We start from the raw sequence: 25,343 nt of genomic DNA, 5'->3' as shown, positions 1-25,343 counted from the left end.
ATGATTAACGAGGATACACTCACTGGAGAAGTGAACCCATCTTTCTTCCCCCAACGGTGTCTATCACATGGCAGCTTTGCACAATAGCTCCCTGCCCTCTCCTATCCCGGCTTGCCCTGACTTCCCAAGTCAATCCCCTCTCCCTTCTCTGAACTCTAACTTCTCCCACTTCCCAGGGTGTTTTCTGCAGATGGTATGTTGATGTTCTTTGATACTTTTAGTCTCTTTCAATCTTTCCAAGTCTGCGTCTCCATCCTTTCCTCAGCTCTTCTCCAACTTTCCCCCACCCCATTCCTCAAGAACAAAAGCCCAGCTTTTAAGTACGGCAGATAAGCATCCTGTGTATAAAGGAGTTCAGAGAAGGACTGAGCATAATTACACCTTAATATTTCATCATTGATGAAAATGTTAGGATATAAAGATCCTTGTTTTATTGTGCTACCTACCAGTGATTCCCGGTGAGCTAAATCTAACAGCCAGCTGTCTTCTCTCTCTCTTTCAGATAGCTTTCACATTCCTGATGAGTGTGTTGTTCAGGAAAACTGCCCTCACCAATTTGGTTGTGTTTCTCCTCACTCTCTTTTGGGGGCTTGTGGGAATCACTGCATTTTATACACAACTCCCTTCATCTGTGCAGTGGATTTTGAGTATCTGTAGCCCTTTTGCCTTCACTGCTGGAATGACCCAGGTGAGAGAAGAGTTAATTAGTGTACTATTGAACTTTCAAAAGAATTTGATACTTCATCACTCTTCCATAATCAACAGCCTTTCAAATTAAGAGCTTTGGTTCTAAACGATTCTACTCTAAAGCTAAATTTGAAAATGTTATTATTACATTGTACGAAAAATGACCATCTCCCGAGGAAATGAATAAGAAACTCTTCCAAAATTTCACATCTCAGGTATATTTTCTTCTGATTTCATTTCTGTATACAAATATTTATCTTTCTTTTCACTTCTCATAATCGAAGTATTCTGCTAGTCTGTTAAAACTTGTTGTGTAAACTTCTTTTTGAAACCTCAAATGTGACAAACTTTCAAGACATAAATACAAAGTTTAACAAATAATTATAAAGTAAATCAAACGACTCCTGAGCTAGATCAAGAAGTAGAATGTTGCCACAACCCAACAGGCTCCTCTAAAGACTCCTTCCTGAGCTTAAAGTTTTTATTTTATTATTACTAGTTTCAGGTGTACAAAACAATGTACTAGTTAGACATTTACGCTCCTCACAAAGTGATAACGTCCGTCCTCCAATCTACTACCTGTCTGACATCATATATAGCTGTTACAATTCTAATGACTGTATTCCCTATGCTTTACTCCACATCCCATGACAGTATACATATATATATAAATATATTTGATTATAATTGACTTTCAATATGATTCAACTTCAGCTTCAGTGGTCGGGCATCTACATAGTCCATGCGGAGCTTAAAGTTTTATGATAATGACTTCCGTGCTTTTTATGATCACCTAGACATGTATTTAGAAATATAATTTTTTAGTTTTGCCTATTTTCAACTTTATATAACTGATATTGTACAAAGTGTATTTTTTAACACCTGGCTTTTTCACTCCACATTGGTTTTAGATGTCATCCATAGTTTGTGTGTAGCTATACTGTTAAGTAGTATTCTCCTGTGTCAATGTATTATTGATTTTCTTATTGATGGACAAGAATATTTTCCAGTTTTTTACTATTATTAATAACTCTGCAAAAAATTTGTAGACATATTTCCTGGTAAATATGGGCATTCAGTTCTGTATGATATATAACTAGGAGTTGAATAGTGGAATCTAGAGTATATATATTTTGATCTTAATAGCTACTGCCAAATATTTTTCTAAAATGGTTGCATCAGTTCACTTTTACACTAACAGTATTTCAGAGTTCGAGATCTTCATCAACATTTCGTATTGTCTGGCTTCCAAATTTTAGCCATTCTGGTAAATAGGTAATGATATAACATCATGGCATTAATTTGCATTTCCCTAATTATTGTCTTTTTGGACTCTCTTTTTTTTATAAGTTGCAAAATCCAACTCTTTTCCCGCTTTTTTCTACTGAGTTTTCTATCTTTTCGTTATTGTTCTGTAGGAATTCCTTATATATGCTGAGCATGAGACATTTTTCAGTTATTTGTTGCTGACGTTTTTACTATCTTAGTGGTGTTTTGATGAACAGAAATTCTTAATTTTGATAAAGTTCAGTTTGTAAAGTTTTTCTTTTATACAGAATACTTTTGTGTCTGCTTAAGAAATCATATGCTGAAGTGGAATAACATTGAATGTCAACTACTGTATATATATATATATATATAGTCATTAATTATATATATACAGTCACTAACTATATATATGTAGTCACAGGAGGTAGAGTACAGCACAGGGAATATAGTCATTGAAATTGTAACAGCTATATCCAATGTCAGAGGGGTAGTAGACTTGGGGGGTGTTATCACTTTGTGAGGGGTGTAAATGTCTAACTGTTAGATTGTTTTGTACACCTGAAACTAAAAAAGTAAGACAGAAATAAAGGAAGGAAGAAAGAAAAAGAAAGAAACCATATGCTAAGTGAAATAAGTCAGGCAGAGAAAGACAAATACCATATAATTTCACTTACATGTGGAATCTAAAAACAAGAAGCAAAACAAAACAAAACAAAAATAGACTCACAGAAACCGAGACCAAAAGGATGGTTACCAGAAGGGAGGGGTTGATGAAAAGGGGAAGGGGAATGTAGTCAATAGTATGGTGGTAAGTTTGCACAGTGACAGCTGATTCCTAGAATTAGTGAACTCATAATATTGTGAGGTATGAAAACTGTACTGTATATCTGAAACTAATATAACCAATATAAGATTGTATGCCAACCATACTTATATACTTAAATAAAAGAGAAAAAATCATTGCCTACCCCAAGATTATGAAGATATTCTTCTACCTTTTTATTCTGGAAGCATGATTGACTCTGCTTTTATATTTAGATATAAAATTTTTTTCAAAATAACTTTTGTGTATCTATAAGTAGAGGCAATATTAATTTTTCTATGTGAAAATCCTGTTGCTTTAGCTCCATTTATTGAAAAAGACATCCTTTCCCCAAATGAATTGCAGTGTTTCCTTTGTCACAACTCAACCAATCACATATTGGCCCATATGTCTATCTTTGTAGTGTCGTCGCATTGTCTTAATTGTTTTGCTTTATAATATGTCTTCATATCTGGAAGTAATAATTCATCCGCTTTATTGTCTTTTTCAAGAGGGTCATTTCTACTGTAGGTTCTTTGCAAATGATGTAAAAATTAACTTACCAAGTTATACATACACACACATATGTGTGTGTAAAGCTGTTGAGGTTTTAAACTTATTTATTTAAGTGTGTTTTTCCAGGACCCATCAGCTCCAAGTCAAGTAGTTGTTTCGATCTAGTTGTGGAGGGCGCAGCTCACAGTGGCCCATGTGGGAATCAACTGACTGAGCTATCCAGCTGCCCCCTGTTGAGATTTTAATGCAGTTGAATTTTTCAATCAATTTGGAGAAAATTGGCACTATTTTATCATGAACATAATATATCTTCATATTAATTTTCCCTTAGTACTTGTTTTAGTTTCAGTGTAGAGTCTTGCACAGTTTTGATTTATTCCAAAAGTTTTGATACTTTTGATGCCATTATAAATAGCACCTATGTTTAAGTTCTTATTTCTAAACGTGTGTCATTAATGTAAAGAGATGCAACTGATTTCTGTACATTGGCATTATACCCAGCATTATATGTAATTTTTTTCAGGGTATTATCTTGGGATTTCCTTTTATATAATCATGTTGTCTACAAATAACAATGGTTTGTTTTTTTTCCTTTTGCAGTCCTTATGCATTTATTTTTCTTGCCTACTGCCCAGATCTGAACCTCTAGTACAACGCTGACTAGGAATGCAGGCAAAGAAAAAGCTTTCAATATTTCACAATTAAGCATGATGTCTGGTGTGGGCCTTCATACATTTAATTCACGAGATTAAGGCAGATCTCTTAGTGTGTGAAAAAACTTTTTAAAATTATAAGTAGATATTGAAGTTTATCAAATGCTTTTTCTGCATCTGTTAGATTGACCACATTATTTTCTCCTTCAATCTATTTGATGTTGAATTGCATTGATTGATCTTCAAATGTTGACCCAGCCTTGCATTTTTTTTAATGAACTCAACTTTGTCACGAAATGTTCACATTTTAACATAAATTGCAAAGTTGTATAGTGTCTAGGGTTAGGAACTGGGCTTGGGAGCTGGACTTCCTGCGTTGTGAACATTACTTGTATACTTAAATATATGTGATTTTTGACTTCGTCTGGTTAAGCTACTCAACGTCTTTGAGCCTTGGTTTCATCATGTGTAAAATGCAAATAGAAATAATAAGGCCTACCTCATAGAGTTATGAGGAAGATTAAATGGGATACTATAAAAAGTACTTAGAACAGTGCTTAGAACTTAGTGGCTGTTATTACAGGGCAACCTTATAAATCTTTATTTGCAGTAATCACTAGAAAAAGAGGTGAGTTCTTTCATCAGTATTGTAATAAGATGCTTCAAAGAATTCTTCATATGCTTTCTAAAATTTATATCTCTTTGTTGCATAGGATAGATATTTTACAATATTGCATTGACTTTATGAAAGCAAGCAAATGAATTATAATTTAAATTCCTATTCTTAGAACATTGTATTTTTTAAATCAGTATTTTCTTCTAACAGTCCTTTGATGGCTGTAAAATAGAAATTGGTTCACTAATAATGTCATTATAAGAAGTTCTTGAAAAAGCTACTTAATAAAATGATAATTTTTGCTGCTATACTGAATTTTTATTTCTTTAAATACTTATTATTATTTTTGTTTGACTCTTAGATTATCCGCCTGGATTATAATATGAATGGAGTAACTTTTCCTGACCTTTCAGGAGAGTCATATATAATGTTAGCAACTTTTTCCATATTGGCTTTTGATGCTTTTTTCTACTTGGTACTGGCATTATACTTTGACAAAATCTTACCATGTAAGTAATAGTGTGTTTTTCTCTGATGTCTACAGATATTGGTCACATTAAAGATTTTTTCTTAAGGTTATATAAATATATTTTTAAAAATGAAAAATAACAAATATTTCCCATCATAGGCTGAATGAGTTTTTTATTTCTACTTCATAGTTTTAATGGTCTGAAAAAAATTTTTCACGTAAAAACAATCATTCTTCAGACTTTAATATAATACTACACACTCTAAATATACAATGATAATTTTAATACATATTATAATTATATAGTATTAAATAATGTTACTTTTTCCCAAGGATCCCTGAAAGTGTTTTCAAAGAATGACATTTACGATTTGTATCAGAACAAGCTGGAATAAATTAGTTCTCAAGATGGTTTTGGCTAGTATAGGACCCACATACAGCAGAAGTACTTCCTAGTAAATACTTACTCTTCTCCCAAGAATGTGGGGCAGACTGTAAACTAAACATAGAGAGGACCTCAGTGCAAAATAATCAGTGTCTTCCTCACTCCCCCTCCACCTCCCGTTTCTGGGAGGACCATTTTAGAAGGAGAGATAACTATTTAAGGAAATCACAAAATGAAAATTAGAAAGTTTTCAGCATTATTCCGAAAAATTTTCATATATTCATATTTACAGAAGTGTATTACCCAGTTAGATTTCCTTTACCTTGAAAACAACCAAAAATTTCTCATAAACCCAGAATTCCTTCACATACACTAGAATTAGAATGCTTTTTCCCTTGTATATTCTTCTTCTTATTTTTTATGTTCCTTCCACTTTGACTGTATTTGAGGTTGTCTTATATGACTCTGTATTGCTGTCTTTCTGTCACTTCTGGTCTATATCTAAAGGCCGTTAGTAATAAATACTACTTCATTTTTTTCTTAATCTAGAAAATGACCATATATTCATCCTGAAAAATATAATTTATCCATATACTTTTAATTCATGTACCATATAGAGTTCAGTATTACGTTCAATCGCATTGCTGTGGTCAAATGATACTAAGTTTACAAATATGTTTACAGCTAATTTTATGCCATATTAAGGCTTTCCCCCAAAATACTTGGTTTTGTTCATTCTTCTAAATACCTTTTAGACTGCATTTTATTCAAACCTTTGATTTATACTTTGTTGAAAATTCTATTGTTTACCTTTTGTGATATTACTGCCTTTGGATTTTTACTTTTTACTTAATTATCAAGTTTTCTTCTCAGTAATGGGAAGTTAGGAAAGAACTTTTCTAGGATGCTTCAAAGTCCCAGACGTTCCGTACTACTCTGAACAAGAATTCTTTACCTCATTGCTTTAACGTTACTGATCCAATATGTTATTGCCTCTTGATTAATTAGATGGAAATGAAGGCCGTTATTCTCCGTTGTTTTTCCTGAACTCAGCATCTTGTTTCCAACACCAAAGGACTAAGAATAAGATCATTGAGAAAGAAATAGACCCTGAGAATCCCTCTGATGATTATTTTGAACCAATAGCTCCAGAATTCCAAGGAAGAGAGGCCATCAGGTAAATATACTTACGCTAATATGTGCGTGCAAGGCTAATGAATTATTAACCAACAGCTACAGAGGGAGCCTAAGGCAAAACATGGAAGAAGTCATTTGTTTTTGTTAACATCATTTTGAACTCTCCCATGGCCATCACTGCCAGTGTTTCCTAACAGTTAGGTGAAAGGAAAATGCGCTTTGCTTAGGTCCACACACTGTTACCACATCCCTCTCTATCTTGTTCCCCTCCTTGTTTCTGTCTCTTGCCCCCACCTCTCTTTTATACTCTCTCTCTCCTTTCTCCGAATCCCTTTCTCCATAGTTTCATCTGGCAGATATGGTATGATGGAAGAAGTAAGAAATTTGGAATCAAATTCTAAAATCTTCATACCACACTTTTTCCTCTCATTTGATGTGCAATCTTAGAAGACAGGTAAGTTGCTCTGAGTCTCGGCGTTCTCTCTGAAACAAGAGTAATATCTACTTTGTAGTGTTATTTGTTATAGGTTCATATGAGGAGCTCTTAAAATGTCTATCCTCTCAGACCTCACCTCCAGTGATTCTAACTCAGGAGGCGTGGGCTTGAACCCCAGTATCTGGATTTTATAGAGCTCTGTAGATTTTTCTAACATGCACTCAAGTTAAAGAATTAGAGAGTTTCAAATATTAACCTTTTATTTATTAACAGATAGTCCTATAGTGTTTACCATGTACCAAGCACACATTTAATGCTCCCTAAAAGCTCATGAGACAGACACTTCTGTTTTGCGCATTTAGCAAATGAGGAAAATGAAGTACTGAAAGGTTAAGTCTCTTGCTCAAGGTCACTCACTCATAACTAGGAAGCTGGATTGCAATCCCATCCTGCTCCAGAGTCTATGCTCATAACCTCTGGCTATTGTAGAGACATCAGAAGGCAAAGCAAGATGAATAAACTGGAACTATAGCTAGGAAGTGAAACACTTCTCTAAAATGAGCAGAGAGTGAACTCATGAACCCCAGCTTCTTCCTTCTAATTCTAACCCTATTTTCTGTTAAGCCGTCTGAGGGGCAGTAGCCACCCTCCACCCCAGCTCCATGGAAAACATCTGTCCCAAAAAGAAAGGACAAGTGAGGAATAATTCCCCCAAACTCCATTCCAATGGCATCAGTCCCTCTTTCCCAGTGGAGAACACACACACACAAAATCACATTATTTTTCAAGTTATAATCATTTTCAGATTCAATCTTCGAAGAGAGTCTTAGAGTTAGTTACACAGAGTGAAAAATGGTCTTTGTTCTACTGTGAAGGACAGAAAAGTGAAATGTTCTTACCCAAGCAGCCCTGACCCCTGTGCAGTGTTGATTCTAGACATCCTTTCTCTTAGTCTAGACTCTTCACTAAAGTGGAGGTCTGGGGCCACTGACAACCCAGGAGAGTCACCTGATCCAAAGCTTATTCATTAAAGCTTTTGGCTCCATTGTGGGACCCATCACCCTAGATCCACACCAAGATAGCAAAATAGGCTTAGGGGCCCTATCATCACAGCTCTTTAGTGACAGGGTCTGCACACTCAGTTACAAACAGGTTCTGGGGCTGCGAGGCCGCCTCAAATTGCCCTTTTCCCACTCAGCATTAGATGCTATTCCCAGTGCACAAGTCTCGTCTCTTCTTTCTTCACAGCCACCTTTTCTTAGAAACGTGGTTGCTCTTTCCCATCACTAGGTAAGTATCAGATCTACCCCAATCAGTCCCAACGTGTGAGTTTGATTTTGTATGCACATAGAAGGTACTAAGACATGAATTCCTTTTTCTCCAGGCAGTCTCTGCTTTATATACTAATGACTGCTTCCTTTGCTCCTAGCAGCCCTTCAGCTATAGGTATCAGGAAGTATGGAGGAAAGCTTGCAGAGTTCACTGCGTCTGTCTAGGATTGTTCATGAGCTGTACCATTTTTATTTCTGTGTTGGCTAAGTAACCACCCCTTTTGTCATTTCAGAATCAGAAATGTTAAAAAAGAATACAAAGGGAAGTCTGGAAAAGTAGAAGCATTGAAAGGTAAAGAAAGACATTTCATTATTTTATTGACTTATTTCAAAAAATGGGGAAAAGTCAGTGTGAAAAATTAGAAAATATAAATAAGCAAAACAGGAAAAGAAAAGAAGAGTACAGTCTTACTCCACCACCTAGAAATTAACCATGATTGAAAACTGAATGTAAAATTCTTCTGGATGTTTCGTGAATCTATTAATCTACGAAAACGGGATCAGACGATGAAAAATGCAATTTCGCTTTGTTTTTTAAGATGAATTTGCTATAAGGAATATTATATTTTATTTGCACTATGAGGAAAGAACATCTAGACTTAAAATTGGTAAAATTTTTCATACTAGCCAGGAAATGAGTACAGTTTACATGTACTGGTGGGAGTAACTAAAACAAGAGAGTAAGACCATTGACCAGGAATTAAATTTCACAAGTCAATTTCCTATGAGAAACATAGTCTGTAGTTTGGAATGAACCAACATACTTGATACTAAATATTCTAACAAATACAATTTTTTATAACAAATATTTAAGTAAGCATCAAAGTTAGTGGCTACGTTTTATAGAGGACCGCTTGCTTTTATTAATAGTGATTTTTAAGGAGGAATGTAAATTATTTCTGGAAGAGACAGAAGGCTTAAAAGTTAAAATGGAAGAGCCATAGATCCTCCCTAAGGTCAAGAGTTCTCTGCCCATTGTGTTTATATTGTGTTTGTTTTCTAGCAAATGTAGCATCCTTTAACTCAGTCTTACTTATTCCTTTGAGATTAGGTCTTTCTTTGAGAAATTCATGTACTTGTATCAGGAAGTTTATTCTCACTCCAGGTTTTTCTCATCAAATACCACGTAGATTGGTGGTTTCTTCCTTTAATTTTAATTCCTTTAATTTTTTTTAACGTTAGCCAAGGCTATTTTGAAGTATTTTAAAATTTATTATTTCGATTTCCAGCATATTAGGAGCTCCTTTTGCACTCATCAATAACCGTGAACATCTTTTTATGTCTAAACGTGTTCAACTTCTGCAAGGATTTCTTCTATTTTTAAAAGTAGCAGCACCTTCACAAAATTAGAAGTAGTGAACATCCATGCATAAAAAAATAAATGAAACAACGACTTGGAATTGCCCTTTGGGAAGTAAGAATAGGAGACGCACTCTGTCAGCCTTCTCTCCATGCAGCCAGTTCCGGTGGCAACTTTGGAACTCCTTTGAGAACACGCCTGTGAAATCCTTTATCTACTGCCTGTTTTTCAAGGGCTAAATAGAATTCCGTTGTATGGATACCGTGACTGACTTAACTAGCACACTAGTGTATGAAATTCGGTTTGTTACCAATATTTTCACCATCCTAAAAAAAAAAACCGCTATAATGAACATTCTTGTTTAACCTTTGTAAAGGTCATTTTTTCTTGAACGTAAATTTCTAGAAGCAGAATTGTTCAAAGGGACCTCTTTTTTAAGTTTCTTGATTCATACTTCAAACCATTTCCCTTCCATGTTATAAAAATTCATACTCCCACAAGCAATAATTAATAGTAATAGCAACAAACACTTCAGGTTTATTGAATACTTATTTGGTGTGTGATGGAACAGTGCCGTCATTTTCTTGGTCTTTTAATCCAATGAGATAAACAGTATCTCTCTCATTTTGCAGATGAGGAAACTGAGGTTTGTATGACTTTTTAGCCAGTTAATAGGGATCAGGTCCAGGGTATTAGCATCACTTTTCTCTTATCCTTGAAAACACATTTTTCCCCCCATTTAAAACCAAAAGTAAACATGTGTTAATGTACTTGTTCAGTTGTCCCAATATTGATGAATTTGAAAGGTCATTTCATTAATCTTTATTTTTCAAGTTTACTCTGGTCCATTTTAGGCTTTTGTTCTATCCCACTGGTCAGTGTATCCTGGAGTTGTAACATATTATTTTAATTATTATAGTTCTGCAATGTATTTTAATATTGTGTAGCTAAGATTAATGTCATGCTATTCTTTAAATTTCTTAATTATTTGAGTTTATTCTCAAGTGATGTTTATAATCTTTTAGTCAAATTGTAAGTAAGGATTGAATTACAATAGAATTTTTTCTTTATGTATAATTATTATTACTAGCACACTTAGTAGCTGAGTAAAGCAAACCTTATAGAGTTTAGTTTATCCGAGGTCATCTAGATAAAAAAATGGATGAGCTGGAATTTAGTCTGGTCATTAATTAATTTCAATAATGTTTGAAAGTAGCTCACATAATTTAGTTGAAAAGATCTGATCTTTTAAATAATGTCTATTGTAAGAGTCTTATGAATTTCATCATACATTGTCCAACCACTTTCCATAATAGAGTTTGATTTTCACTTGGTGTTAGGGCATACAAACAAAATATAATAAAAGATTCTTAACTAAATGATTTTTCTCCTGACACAGAAATGCAAAAAGTTTGTAATGAAAGAATAGAAAAGTAGGCATGGGGGAAATATAAATTTTTGGTGAATATATTTTAGAAGGCAATTAATGCCATGGAAAATGTTTATCATTTAATATTTTAGGAGATAGGCTAGAAAAGAAGAGAGCATGATCAAAGTTTGTAAATATATATTTACATATTTATATATGCATATGCCTATACACTAAAGGTAAGTGTACTATAACTTTAATATTTGGAATTATAGTTAATTTTATCTTCTTAAGTGACTATTTCTCAAATATTTTGCAGTAAGCATGTTTTTTAGCAACCAAGTAATATAGAATATTATATTTTAAAACGATTAAAATGTTTCAGAACACACGTAAAACAAATTTTCTTGTTTTATCTTTAGCACCAGCCCTGTCTAATGGCCCGTTATTTATAATGTTAATATTTTATTCTAAAAACAGGTTTGCTCTTTGACATATATGAAGGTCAAATCACAGCAATTCTGGGCCATAGTGGAGCTGGCAAATCTTCATTACTAAACATCCTTAATGGGTTGTCTGTTCCAACGGAAGGTGAGCAAAAAGAAATTTCTTGGAGGCAAGATATCTGATAACAGAATGAGGCCATATGTAGCCTTCCTCATTTTAACGTTTACATTTGACTGCTTATGACAAAATAATGTTTGTTTATCTAAAGTTATTTATCAAAACAATATGATTTTGAATATATTTGATACTTCCCAAGTTTTTATGAAAATCCTTATCTTCATTCCATTACTATGTGATATTCCAGGGGAACTATCCACTACACCAAGCATTTATGGTAAGAATAATTAGTCATCATCAATACATTATGGAGTCATCATTTTAGATGTTTGTGTACATATGCCAGTATTTTCCTGAAGATCTCCAAGCATTAATAAAATATATTACCTTGCCAATGTTAAATAATTTTTCTCTTCTCTTTTTAGGATCAGTTACCATCTACAATAAAAATATCTCTGAAATGCAAGACTTGGAGGAAATCAGGAAGTTAATTGGTGTTTGTCCTCAGTTCAACGTTCAATTTGACATCCTCACTGTGAAGGAAAATCTCAGGCTGTTTGCTAAAATAAAAGGGATTCAGCCACAGGAGGTGGAGCCAGAGGTAGATGGACCTGCTTAGATCAGTTCAACTGCCAGCCATTTGCCAAGTTAAATCGCGACCACGGAATTCCCCTCCGTGACTTACCTGTCCTTTTGTGAATAAAATTTAGACATTGACGTTCTATGAAAATGATCCACTGCTATAACCGCTAAAATTGCCTAATATGAATCATCTTGGATGTTAAGCTTTGTGTATTTTCCTGTGTAGGTACAGAGAATTTTATTGGAGTTGGACATGCAAAACATTCAGGATAACCTTGCTGAACATTTAAGTGAAGGACAGAAAAGAAAGCTGACCTTTGGGATTGCCATTTTAGGAGACCCTCAAGTAAGTGTCATGGCGCACGTGAATGGATGCAGATTGAGTATCAGTAAAAAGTCGAGCTCTTCTTTTACCACTAAAAGTAGCAGAGCTTTTCGTAATGTGTCAAGAGAGAATGTGCTATGTTTAACTGTGAATATAAATCCATTGGACATCAATGGTTGGATGGTTATGATGATATTTTTAGTTTTTATTGTTATCCACGGTATCATCTGGAGACAGTTAACATGGGAGGCAGACATAGTTTATATATCATCATCCTCTGTAGGTTTTACTACTGGATGAACCAACTACTGGACTGGATCCCTTTTCAAGGCATCAAGTATGGAACCTCCTCAAGGAGCGGACGGCAGACCGTGTGACCCTCTTGAGTACCAATTTCATGGATGAGGCTGACATCCTGGCTGGTAACTATTGGTTTTATCTCAGTATTATAATAAAGAATTTGGGAAATATTTATTCCCAGGGCAAGAGCCCTTCTCTCAATGCCTGTGCCTCTATTACACAGCCATCTGGGGGATGATAGGAGGCTAGTCCCACAGCAGAATTCCTCGCGGACTGTTCATTTGCTAGATTTTGACACAAATGAAAAAATGTGAGTTTTTTTCCCAGATCAGCTTTCGATTAATGTAAACATCCAAATCTTCTGTAATATATATTTGGTTGAAAAATATCTACTCGTTCTTTAGCATTCAGAGTAAAAAATGTACCTAGGTAATTTCTGTTTTTTTTGTTTTGTTTTGTTTTTAAGTATTGGCACTAAAATGAACTGGAATTCATAAACTCATTTTAAATGCATCAATTTTAATGTGTATTTCAAAAATTTTAATGGACATTAGATATAGCAATGCTCCACCAGATGCTTCTCTGGAAATCCGAGCCTTGTGGCTCCTCAGCTATATTTTCTAGAGAGGGAAGAAATGACCCCTGTTAATCATTTCTGTCTTGCTTCTTTTTACTCAGACAGAAAAGTGATCATGTCCAATGGGAGATTGAAGTGTGCAGGCTCTTCTGTCTTTTTGAAGAGAAAATGGGGTCTTGGATATCTCTTAAGGTAAAGGCTTTGGGGGTAGATTTGAACATATATATAAATGTATACACACACACACACTCACACACACACACACACACACACATGCCATGTTTCTCCCAAAATAAGACCTAGCCGGACCATCAGCTCTAATGTGTCTTTTGGAGCAAAAATTAATGTAAGACCCAGTCTTACTTTAGTATAATACACACACATACGTATATACATGTTTCCCCAAAAATAATATAATACACACACACACATGTTTCCCCGAAAATAAGACCTACTTTAGTATAATACACACACATACATATACAAGAATATTAATATAAGACCTGGTATTATGTTATGTTATGTTGTTATGTTATATTATATAAGACCGGGTCTTATATTATACTAAAGTAAGACCAGCTCTTATATTAATTTTTGCTCCAAAAGATACATTAGAGCTGATGGTCCGGTGAGGTCTTATTTTCGGGGAAACACAGTATATATATACATATATTCAATATATATATATATTTTTTTTTCAATACTAGTATATCAAAAAGATAGACAATTATGAGAGAGCATTGGCCATAAGGATTATCTCTGCCAAGTTATATTGATCAATGTCTCCCAAATGCTTTTCTTACATTCCTGCCTCGCTGTGATATGCAAAAATTTTAAATGATAAGCCCGGCCAACAGATAGATCACAGCAGGGTTACTTCATGGACCACTTTGCAGGCAGCTGCTCTGCTCAGCCTAAATCTATGCCGTCTTTCCACCCGCCGTTTTCCTCCGCTGATCCATACAATCCTGCAACGTATTTTTGTTTTTGTTCTTTCATAGGGCACAAAATCAAATGCTTTCAGAAGCTAGTATCAAAAGTGTGCGTTCATCTGGTGGCAGAGAAAGTATGTTCAGGCAAAAAGAATTAAAAACAAAACTCTGGTCAAACAAAACATACATGTTGGCCAAATTTCCCTATTAGCCACTAATTTCTGATATCTACACGGTTTGATGTAGTAATTATTGTCTCTAAGAAGCCTCTTTTGTCTAATAATCTCACCTTCGGTTTATCTTTCTATTTGATATATATATATATATATATATACACACACACATATATACATATATATATACACACACATATATATGTGTATCTATATGTGTATGTATATATATATATATACATATATACACACACATACATACATATATATATATACAGTTTCAATTCCATTATATATATGTGTGTATATTTATAGTTGTTCTGTGTTTATAGACCTTCTCCGTATAGATCAGATTTTTCAAACCTATGGCATTATTAGTATCAGTATTATTTACTCACTTTGTTTCCTAAAGCCAAGAAAATTAGCACTCAAAAGCTAGATAATTCAATAAAAGCTCTTCTTTTCTGACAGCATTGGAAAAAACACAAATGAATTGTCTTTTTTCTTAAACATTAGTTTGTACAGAAATGAAACATGTGATCCAGAAAACATAACATCCTTCATTAATCATCACATCCCTGACGCTAAATTAAGAACAGAAAGCAAAGAAAAGCTTGTGTATACTTTGCCTGTGGAAAGGACAAATAAATTTCCAGGTAACATAAATATGATTACAATGGAATGAAATTTGGGAACAAGTGTTCACATTATTATTACAACTTTCATTGTTTATGGACTTGGATTTTGTGTTAGGTTGCGTTCCCTAAGAAGCAGAACTCGAGATGCAGATTTCAGTGCCATTTGTTTGGTAATTGAAGCCTAGAATCACCATGGGGGGGATGGGGACGTGAGAAAGGGGAGGGAAGGAAGCCAGGGGAGTTTGCATTATCGAGCAGGTTATCGCAATAAGCAATTAAGGTGTAATTAATGCCTCTGGGAGAAACATGTGAATAAATGAGGGGCTCAGAGTTATGTCACCAGAGGGGTGAAAAAGCTGGGGTGTTTATTTGCCACTTCTTATCCATCACTGGGTAAGAGATGTTTCTGGGAACATTCATTTTCTGACCCACCTGGCCTGTGCTCAACATGAGCTTAGCATACTTAAGAGCCCGGAAAAAATGCCCTCAGGCCGGTGTTTGTAATAAGCACATTTGCTGTGTATGGAGAGGTGAGTGCAGGAGAGGTGAGAGTGGGGCATAAAGGTGTCTGTTACAGGTTTGTTTTTATACTTTAATTTAATTGAGTATGTATTTCACAGAGAAAAGTGTAGTTTATTTATTCTACAGAAGAGTTCACTCTGGGTTTCCTGTCTGCTGGGTAGTGGCACTAACGTAGGCGTCATTTCGTAAGTGATTCTAATAGGCACTAACTCTTTGAACATTGCTTACTATAAGTCAGGCCCTGTTTTAATGGTTTTATATATATCCACTCATTTAGTCCTCACATCTGTTCTATGAGGTGAGGTCTATGATGAAATGTATGTCAGTCTTTTCTGATTTAAACAGCTTCCTTTTCGTGTAAACATTTAGCTTATTACAGGCTAAGCTCCCTACAAGCATGATTTAAACAGACTCTTTTGAATGATTCAGATGACAATTTGGCAGATCTTCAGGAATTCAGATTTAGTCCCACCCTCAAATATGGCAGCTCTCTCTGTCCTTGTAGTAGCATGGAAGATGGGCTATACTATGTTATTCTGTTCTTGGACTAATGTCCAATGAGGTGCAATGAGCCCGCCTTCTTTTCTGGTAGGGTAGGAGAATAATAGGTTATATGCTGATACCATCACAAGAATACGAGTATGTCATTTAGCCAGCGTCCCCGGTGTTGATGTGCCAGCCCATGGCAGCCTCCCTACACATACCCAGGCCTCTCCAAGTCCAGTGACGTACTTATGTCCTTGTAGGACATAAGGGGCCTCCCAGGTCCCCTGCATGCCACGTGCGGCCCTGGGGAAACACAATGCTGCTGCAACCTCAGTATTCATCTAATTCTTCCCAGTCATGTTGCTGGCCCATCACCCACCCAATGTAGAAAGTGGCATGTGGAAAGCTTCTAAAGAAGCTCGCATCCTCATCCAAGTATCCACCATGGAAAATATACACAATAAATGTTTATTGGGAACCTGTTATATAAAAGGCACTACTCAAAGTTCTAAGGATAGAGAATTAAACAAGACTTATGAGTTCCCACCTTCACAGAACCTACATTCCATTGGGTGGGGAGAAGTAGATACATGCAGTAAACTGAACTGTGTTACAATTGTGTAATAAAATAATAAACACAGCTAAATGAGTTAGAGAGATGACTAATGTCAGGTTGGGGGTTATATAAAGTGTCAGAATGCCTCAAGAAGAAAATGTTCAAAAGCATTCCAAGCAATTTGTACTTCTTAATCCCTTTGCATTTTCCACCCTGCCCCCAACCCCTTCCCATCTATCACCCCAATAACTCTTGTACTCATCTGACACCATACCAAGTTGTTACAACATTGTTGACTATATTCTTTATGCTATAACCGAATCTCCATGACTACTGTGTAACAACCAATTTGTACTTCTTAATCCCTTCCCCCTTTTCACCCATTCCCAACCCACCTCCCACCTGGCAACCATCAAAATGTTTTCTGTACCTATGAATCTGTTTCTCTTTTATTTGTTTGTTTTGTTGTTTAGATTCAATTGGTAGATACCAAATAGTCATGGGGGTGTAAAGTACAGCATAGGGAATATAGTCAATAATATGGTAATAACTATGTATATTGCTAGGTAGGTACTGGACTAGTCAGGGGGATCACTTCTTAAATCATGTAAATATCTAATCACTATGCTGTACACCTGAAATTAATATAAAATAATATTAAATGTAAACTGTAATTGAAAAATTAAAAAAGAAGGGTAAAAGGTGAAGTGGAATTAAGAAGTTCAAATTTCCAGGTGAAAAACAAATAAGTCACGGGGATATAATATACAGCATAGGGAATATAGTCAATAATATTGTGATAGCGTGGTACAGTGTCAGATGGTTGCTGGACTTGTCACAATGGTCACTTCTTTAGGTACAAAAATGTTGAATAACTATGGTGTATACTTGAAACTAACATAATAGTGTACAATGTTGGCTACATTTTAATAAAAATCTTTTTAAAAATTAAAAAGTTTTTTTAAAAAGCATTTCAAGCAGAGGGGAAAAGGAGGTGTCTGGAGTTGAGTGACTGAGGGAAGAGAATGACAAATGGGGATGGGTAGGTGGTAGGGATAAACAGAGACTCACTTATTTAGAGCTTTAGAGGCTGTGGTATGGTCTTTGAATTTTGTTTTAAATGTATCGAGAAACCCCTGAAAGTCATTAAATGGGGGATTGATGTGATGTGACTTATATTTTCATTCTCTGGATATAAAAAAAAAAAATCATTCTGGATATAGTGGAAAAAGAGTGGGCCCTGGAGACCCACCATCTGATCGTTTCAGAGGTGTAGGTGAAAGATGACGGTCATTGGGCTACCGTTGTACCACTTGAAGGCCTGATGGAAGTGGGTAGATTTGAAACATATTTGGAGATAAAGCCAAAGAATCTAGCTGTTGGCACATCTGTGGAGCACAAGGAAAAGTGAACAATCAAGAGACTTCTAGAATTTTGACTTGACTCGCTGGGTGGAAGGTGGTGTCCTTTATTTGGAAATGATGGGAGGGACAGTTGGATAGAATGGAGAAGGAGGAATTCATTTCCTATTTTGGAGATGTTTTCTTTGAGATACTTTTAGGCTTCTAAGTGGCGATGCCAAGTGGCCAAGTGTATAATTGGTTTAAGATTTTTGAAATCAGAGAGCGATCAAAGTGAGCATTGAATTTGGAAATTATTAGCATATAGATGGATTTAATGCAAAGGGATGAGAGTAGACTGTATGGAAACAGAAGGTGATCTAGGATTGAGCCCTCAGGAGTAAGCAGAGGAGGAGTGAGAGGTGGTTGTGGGAATCAAGAGGCCCCGATGAAATTGAAGGAGAAACCGGAGACCGTGTTCTGTTTACTCAAGGAAGAAAATGTTTCTAGTGGGAAGGAGTCAACAGCTTTGAATGTCAGAGAGATAGAGAAAGAGATAGAGATAGAGATAGAGATAGAAATAGAAATAGAAATAGAGATAGAGATAGAGATAGATAGAGAGAGAGAGAGAGGAATAAAAGGAATAAAAACAAACAACCAAAAAGCCTTGTCTGTTGGACTGAAAATGTGAAGTCATTGGTAACCTTGAAAAGAGCAGCTGCTGTGGAGGAATAGAGATAACATTTGGATTTCGGGGGTTAAGTTGTGACAAATTAAAGGCAGCTAATTATACAAGTCTTTGCGCCGTGCGTGTGTGTAGAGGAGATTATTGTTTGTTTCCCTTTTTTTTCTGTTGCTTGTCTTTGTTTAATGGATGACCCTACAGCGTTTTTGCCTGTAAGGATGTTTGGATGACCCAGTACATGTAGAAGAAATTGATGATTTGCGGGGTAGGGGGAGTGGAGAGAGAGAAAGAGAGAGAGCGAGCGAGAGAGAAATGAGAGAGAGTATGCACGTGAGCCCAGATTACTTTGGAAAGTCCTCGAGATGCCCAAAGGGGATGGAATTGAGAACACAAGTCCAAGAGGTAACTTTTGGTGGGAACAGCTACAAATCTTCCACCTATACAGGAGGAAGACCCAGAATATGGGTAGAGAAGTTGATACTCTTTCTGATTGCTCATATTTCCTCAAGAAGTTTGCAGGAAGTTCATGGGCTGAGAATAGACAGGCTTAGAATAGAGTGCAGACGGCTTAAGGATAGAAGGAGATGTTCAGAGAGGGAGAGCATTCCAGTGAATTTTTTTTTGCTTTTGCTTACTGTGGTACTGCAAAGACATAATTTTCTGAACACTATTCTGCATCATCTTTTAAATGTGTTCATTTATTAGGGTAACTTATCAATGTGGTATTTCAAATGTATCTATTCCTATCTGTTGCTTAGACCTTCTCAGTGATCTTGATAAGGGTTCTGGACAGGGTGTGATGAGTTATGACATTTCCATGTCAACTCTGAATGAAGTCTTCATGAAGGTGGAAGGAAAATCAACTATTGAACAAGGTAAATTCATTTGCATAATTCATATAAAATCAATTTTCCAAATGACCGTGTGTCAATTTAGTATTTATAATGTCTTACACATGATTCGCACGAAAGAATGTGACTAATTCCGAATTTGACTCTGCTTTTTGGGAAGGGCTGTCATTGTTTCCTAACATCATTAATAGGACTACACACAGATCCCGTCTTGGAATGTACTGGATTTCTCTTCAGAAACTATTTGCTTCCTATTCCAGCACCTTTCTCCTCTTCCCAGAGGCTCACTGCTTCTTGGATACTTTGAGGATGTGAAAGGCTCTCATTCAGGGTCGTGAAGTCTGAGCAGATATTTCTTACAAAAATTGCTCTTAACTTGTTCATATACAGAATCCCACTAAGGTCTGAATGGGGGAAATGGTTCAGATCATCCCCTGTGTATTTTAATGGGTGATAATAGTAAGAGCTGTCATTTATGGAGCATTTATGCCAGACAATTTGATCAATGCATGAACATATTGCTTTGCCTTTCTATAATAACCATTCCAACAAGTGTCATTGGCACCATTTTATATTGGAGGAAATCAGACCTAAGACTATTTAGTAATTTACCCCAAATTATGCCCCTTGTAAGTCATATATTTGGAAATCAGGTACAGATCTAGTGTCGTTACCTACCCTTCTAAATTACTGATAGCTTAATAGTAGAGATTTAGCCATCAATGATTGGTTATTTCTATGGAGGAGATTTCTTGAAATCCCTCAAAATATTGTTACACATGGGACTTTCTATGCCTTTTCAAAGTCGGGGCATAATGAGATCGCCCTTGGCTGAATTCTTTTGTTATGAGTTCCAAATATTTTATCACTAAGTTTATTGAATGTGGACATGATAAACATAATTTGTTGCTTATATCATTTGTTTTATAACCACAAACATTCTAAAAGAATTTTTAATATTACCAAAAAGAGAAAACTGTGATGATGCCATTAATAGTGTACGTGTGTGCGTGCGTGTGCGTGTACTTGTGTATGTGTGTATGTGTCTAGATTTTGCACAAGCAGACATGAGAAGAGACACAGAAAGCCTGCGTGAAATGGAGCCAGCTTGCTCTTCTGTTCCTGAAATGCGGAAGGCTGTGAGTACCTTGGAACTCTGGAGAATGCAGGTCTGTGCAATCGCATGGCTCCGTTTCTTAAAGTTAAAACGTGGAAAGAAAACGCTTTTGGCCCTGTGAGTATCAGAGTACTGTGGTTGTGTTGAATAGTGAGTGTCAAGAAAGGGTTCAACCAGAAGAGACGTTAGAAGTAGGACATAATATCCAACGTTGCCGCCAGAGGATGGATAAAGGCAGGGTTTAATTTTACTGTCCATGTGAATGCCTATATGTTAGTACTTGGTTAGCTTTACATACAGGTCTGTTGGTTGTCATAGTTTGATAGCATGGTGTTTATATAGCAGTGCCTCTTAGCACTGTGTGGCATGCTAAGGTATGACTTTCAAAATTTTAGCACTTACCATTATGGCTGGTGTGGAGTAGAGCTGATACACAAATAGTTGTGAAATGTCTTCCAGACATAAATAAAATTGCTATGGATTCATATGGTAATTTTTCTTTATTGGTAGACTATTGATATTTGGAATCGCCCTGTTCCCTTTGATTGTGGAAACAATAATTAATGCTATATTAGTTCAAAGGAATGATTGGGAATTTAAACCTGGCTTCTATTTCCTCTCGCCTGGACAACTTCCCCAAGACTCTCTTACCAGCCTGTTGATCATCAATAACACAGGTAAACAGAAAAATAAAATTTAAACCCAGAAATAAGTTATTTTCATGTAGAGAGAAAAACGCAAATCTTAAGAAAAGAAAATGTGTATTTGGATGTCGTGTATAGAAAACAGTTTCTGAGGAACTATGCGTATTTGCCCTGATTCTGGAGATTGTGACGATGGTGGGACATGATAGAAGGAAGGAAGGAAGGGTCACTGTATAACCCGGCAGAGCAGAGCTGCCTGTGTACCTGATGGCCCTGAGCTATTATGTGAGAGAGAAACAAACGTCTGTATTGACTGAACCACTCAATTGTGAGATCTCTTTGTTACAGCAGCCTAACTTTAAATATTATACACACTGATTGACATGTACAGATCCAACAGGATCTGGGAAGGTTCCTTAAGACAATTTGGTACCTGTGCTCCTGTTATCCTAGATGATGGGTGATTGGTTCTGTCTGACCGCTTACAACTACTGCTTATTTAACTTTGAAGAAGCTTTTCTGTTTCTGCCTAAGATGTTAAAAAATATATATTCAGAGTAGGAGTCCTCTCTTGAAGAGTTCCCCTGCCCACTCCAATTTTCATACACATTTGTGACTCAGGGTTATAGATGTCTGCTCTTTAAACACAGGTGGTCTTTTCATTTCTGTCTCTCATTCTGCTTCTTTTCCATTTGGGTTTTAGAGAGTACATTTTATTCATTCTCCTGCCTTAAAACTGAAAGTGTTGTATATTTGATTTCCAAGCTCTAGAATTGTTTCTTTACCTTTCAGAAGCCCGTTACTGTCTCATGTATGTGTTTTTCTCTCCAGTTACTCTGAGAACAATATACCTGTGTTAACTTATTTATCCTTTCTTCTCTGTACTCGGTAGTTGGGTATTCTGTGATTTCAGTTTGGAGCTTCTATGCCACCTTGTTCCTTTTTCTCAGACTCTGCTGATTGTTGGTAAGATGTTCATCTTTAAACTGGAGGACTCCTGTTTGCCTCAGTGAATGTGAGGCACCATTAAGGTCTCCTCTCTCAAGTGGCTGTGGAGATGGAGCAGGCTGTGTGGCTGCCCCAGGATGCAAGGAAAGCTTATGTGCTATGTGGATGGCCTCGCCCACCTGATGGGAGCCCTGTTACATCTGGGGCTTGGCCCGATTTTTCTGATGACAGAATCCTGTCTGTTCCCAGTGGGAACTCCCACATTAAAGTCAAAATGAGCAAAAATGAGAATCCTTTTTCCCCCACCTTTTTCCATGACATCCTGTCCTTTTAGTTATCGGGTGTTACTATAGGTCTTGCCATGCTGTTTTCCCCAGATAATGTCTCTTAGAAAGTGAGTTTGGGGACTTGTTTCCTGATGACAATTGCAGCTGCCACCTGCTCTGTGTGGAATACTGGGAAAGGCCTGTGGTCACCTTGTTCCAGGTGTGGTTAACCAGTTAATGAGCCTGCCTACCTTGCCCCCTTGAATGTGTTCCCTCTTGAGTTTAGATAGCCTGGAAATTGGTTTTATCTTTACCTGTGGGCTCTAGGCTGTTTTTCTCAGCTCTTATTTCTCTGTCAATCTCATCTTCTTTCTTCTTTAGCAGTATATCAAAAACTTTGGTCTGATCGTGACACTCTTCATTTCCCACTTCCTATGAAAAAAAAATTATGTAATGTATGTATGTAATATATATGTAAAATAGATGTAAAATACATTCGTGTGTTATACGTACACCTACGTAGATTTACTCTGCTGTTATTTAAAAAACAAGGGAGTGAGGGGAGTGTTACTATTGGCCATTTTAGGCTAGCAAACTTGAAGTACTCCTTATATCATTATTGTATTTCCATAAATTATTGAGTTTGAATGTATTTTTAACCAAGAGTCATAAAGTAGAATTATCCTGTCTTAATAGTTATGTGTTAACTTGCATTAAACAGAATTATAAAGCTAACTCATCACAGAATAAGATTTGACAAAAAGAAGATGGTAAAGTGTGTTCTCTTTCATTGGCCAGTATTATTTATTGTGATGCCCAAAAACCCATGCCTTCATATAACATAAATGCTGACTTTAAATTGTGTATGTGGTTTATTTCTAAAAATTGACATATATGTTCTTGCTTTATATGGTCACTGTTGTTGATTTTTTCCTAGAATCAGATATTGAAGATTTTATACAGTCATTGAATCATCAAAATATACTTTTGGAAATAGATGACTTTAAAAATAGAAATAGCACTGATGACCTGTCATACAATGGAGCTATCATAGTTTCTGGTAAACAAAAGGTATGTTTGCCTCTTGCTTCTTGTTTATGTTTTTATGAAAAAACACACCCCAAAAACATTAATAAAGTGCTACATTTGAACTGCTTTAAAAACTTGAGAAAGTCAACCCAGCTAGTGTACAGCGACTTGACTCAAAAACATTTTGGGTCATTGTTAAATAATCTGTGAAATTCAAATACATTTTTGTAAAATATTTTCTATCTGAACTTTTGAATTAGATGACTTTTACATTTGAAAATAGCTAAATATAATTGCATTATTCAGACTCAATAAAATATTAGAATCTGTAGTGACCGACCACTATTATTATGAATTTAAGGGATCTTATTCAATGGCTAACTATCCAAATGGTCATTTTATATATTGAGAAAATATATTAAACACTGTAATAGCCACCTGAAGTCTCTGAAAAAAATGTTCTCAGCCTACTATCTTAACATGTTTCTATTTGGATAAAGAGTACATGCAATAGAGAACCTTCCCGAAATAAGTCTATTGAAAATACATCCTAATCATAAGTAAACCCTGAGTCTTGCTTACATTCCAATGAAAAACAAGGAGCCAAATTAAGTGAAGCTACCTCTTTATTTCCTGACACAAGGGAAAGAAACAAAAGCAAAAGCCTTTGGCGATGTATCATTGAATTCAGTTCTACCTAAACTAAGTATATCATAAAAAATATAATCGCAATGTGGGAAACTACATTGCTTGGCAGGCGCTTTATAAATAAATAAATATGTAACTTATCTAGCATGTTTATTACATGAATTATTGGTAATATTTAAACGATATTGAGCCTTTTGATGAATGCATGAACATTTTCATAAACCTGAAGAACATAAACATTGTCAAAGCATGGGTGAAAATGGTTCACTGGCCGTGTAATCATGAATATTTTATGAACCCAATGCTTATCTCTTGTCCAGAAAAATCAGCGTTCCTTTGCTTGCTCACTGTAAACTACAGTGTTTCCTCATCAGAGCCACTTTTAAATTACATCTGCTGAAATTTCCTTATCAGCAAAATGAGAATGAAATGATCTAAAATTATTAGGTTGGTGCAAAAGTAATTGCGGTTTAAAAGGTTAAAAATAATTGCAAAAACCACAATTACTTCTGTGCCAACCTAATAATGATTCTAATAAAAATTCGTATTCCTGACTGTGTTATATCCACTGTGATAGGGCCTAATATACACCATCTCATTTAAACTGTGTAACAACTCATGTATTGTACTCTTTCACAGATGAGGACGCTGACGCTCAGAAAGGTCAGTTATCTTGGAGATGGTCAGAACAAGTCACTTGGGATCTTCTATATAAAGCGTTTTTCTTCTTTAATGATTTAGAATTAACATTGTTTTATTTGTCTTTGTTTTATTTGAAGGATTATAGATTTTCAATTGTATGCCATACCAAGAGACTGCACTGTTTTCCTATTCTTATGAATATTATCAGCAATGGACTACTTCAGATGTTTAATAATCATACACAGTATATTCGAACTGAGAGGAGCGCATTGCCTGTTGTAAGTATTGTATTCACTCATACTGAACAATGAGGAATTTGAAAAGCAACCTATTGAAATCTATGTAATTTTACTAACAATTGTCACCCCAATAAATTTAATAAAATAAAATTTAAAAAAAGACAAAAAAAAAAAGCAGTCATGGTGATGTAAAAAAAAAAAAAAAAAAGCAACCTATGTTTACCTACTTTAGCTTTTAAATATTTGTAATTGATTGTTAATCCTAAAAAATGAATTTTGTCCTAACATTTTAAACAGATAGAATGTGAT

At 35.6% G+C, this 25,343-nt stretch overlaps 1 protein-coding gene across 4 annotated transcripts in view; it reads left to right on the top strand.

Moving 5' to 3' along the window:
• Nucleotides 1-25,343, top strand: part of ABCA6 (ATP binding cassette subfamily A member 6) — a 57,063-nt gene that overhangs the window by 10,396 nt on the left and 21,324 nt on the right. For 3 of the 4 annotated variants that reach the window (XM_074319433.1, XM_074319435.1, XM_074319434.1), the window contains 15 exons: nt 503-688; nt 4,905-5,052; nt 6,406-6,574; nt 8,535-8,593; nt 11,451-11,561; nt 11,960-12,135; nt 12,343-12,462; nt 12,725-12,863; nt 13,420-13,510; nt 14,940-15,079; nt 19,409-19,525; nt 20,552-20,735; nt 21,129-21,295; nt 23,414-23,547; nt 24,933-25,073. In XM_074319433.1, coding sequence (XP_074175534.1) covers nt 503-688; nt 4,905-5,052; nt 6,406-6,574; nt 8,535-8,593; nt 11,451-11,561; nt 11,960-12,135; nt 12,343-12,462; nt 12,725-12,863; nt 13,420-13,510; nt 14,940-15,079; nt 19,409-19,525; nt 20,552-20,735; nt 21,129-21,295; nt 23,414-23,547; nt 24,933-25,073 — 2,082 coding nt within the window. The remainder of the gene's footprint in view (nt 1-502; nt 689-4,904; nt 5,053-6,405; nt 6,575-8,534; nt 8,594-11,450; nt 11,562-11,959; nt 12,136-12,342; nt 12,463-12,724; nt 12,864-13,419; nt 13,511-14,939; nt 15,080-19,408; nt 19,526-20,551; nt 20,736-21,128; nt 21,296-23,413; nt 23,548-24,932; nt 25,074-25,343) is intronic. The other variant, XM_074319436.1, reaches the window with a different exon arrangement.

This window comes from Rhinolophus sinicus, linkage group LG15 (genome assembly GCF_036562045.2).
Source record: "Rhinolophus sinicus isolate RSC01 linkage group LG15, ASM3656204v1, whole genome shotgun sequence".
Taxonomy (NCBI): Eukaryota; Metazoa; Chordata; class Mammalia; order Chiroptera; family Rhinolophidae; genus Rhinolophus; species Rhinolophus sinicus.
The sequence above is the reverse complement of the archived record's forward strand: the minus strand, read 5'-3'. Positions and strand labels throughout refer to the sequence as shown.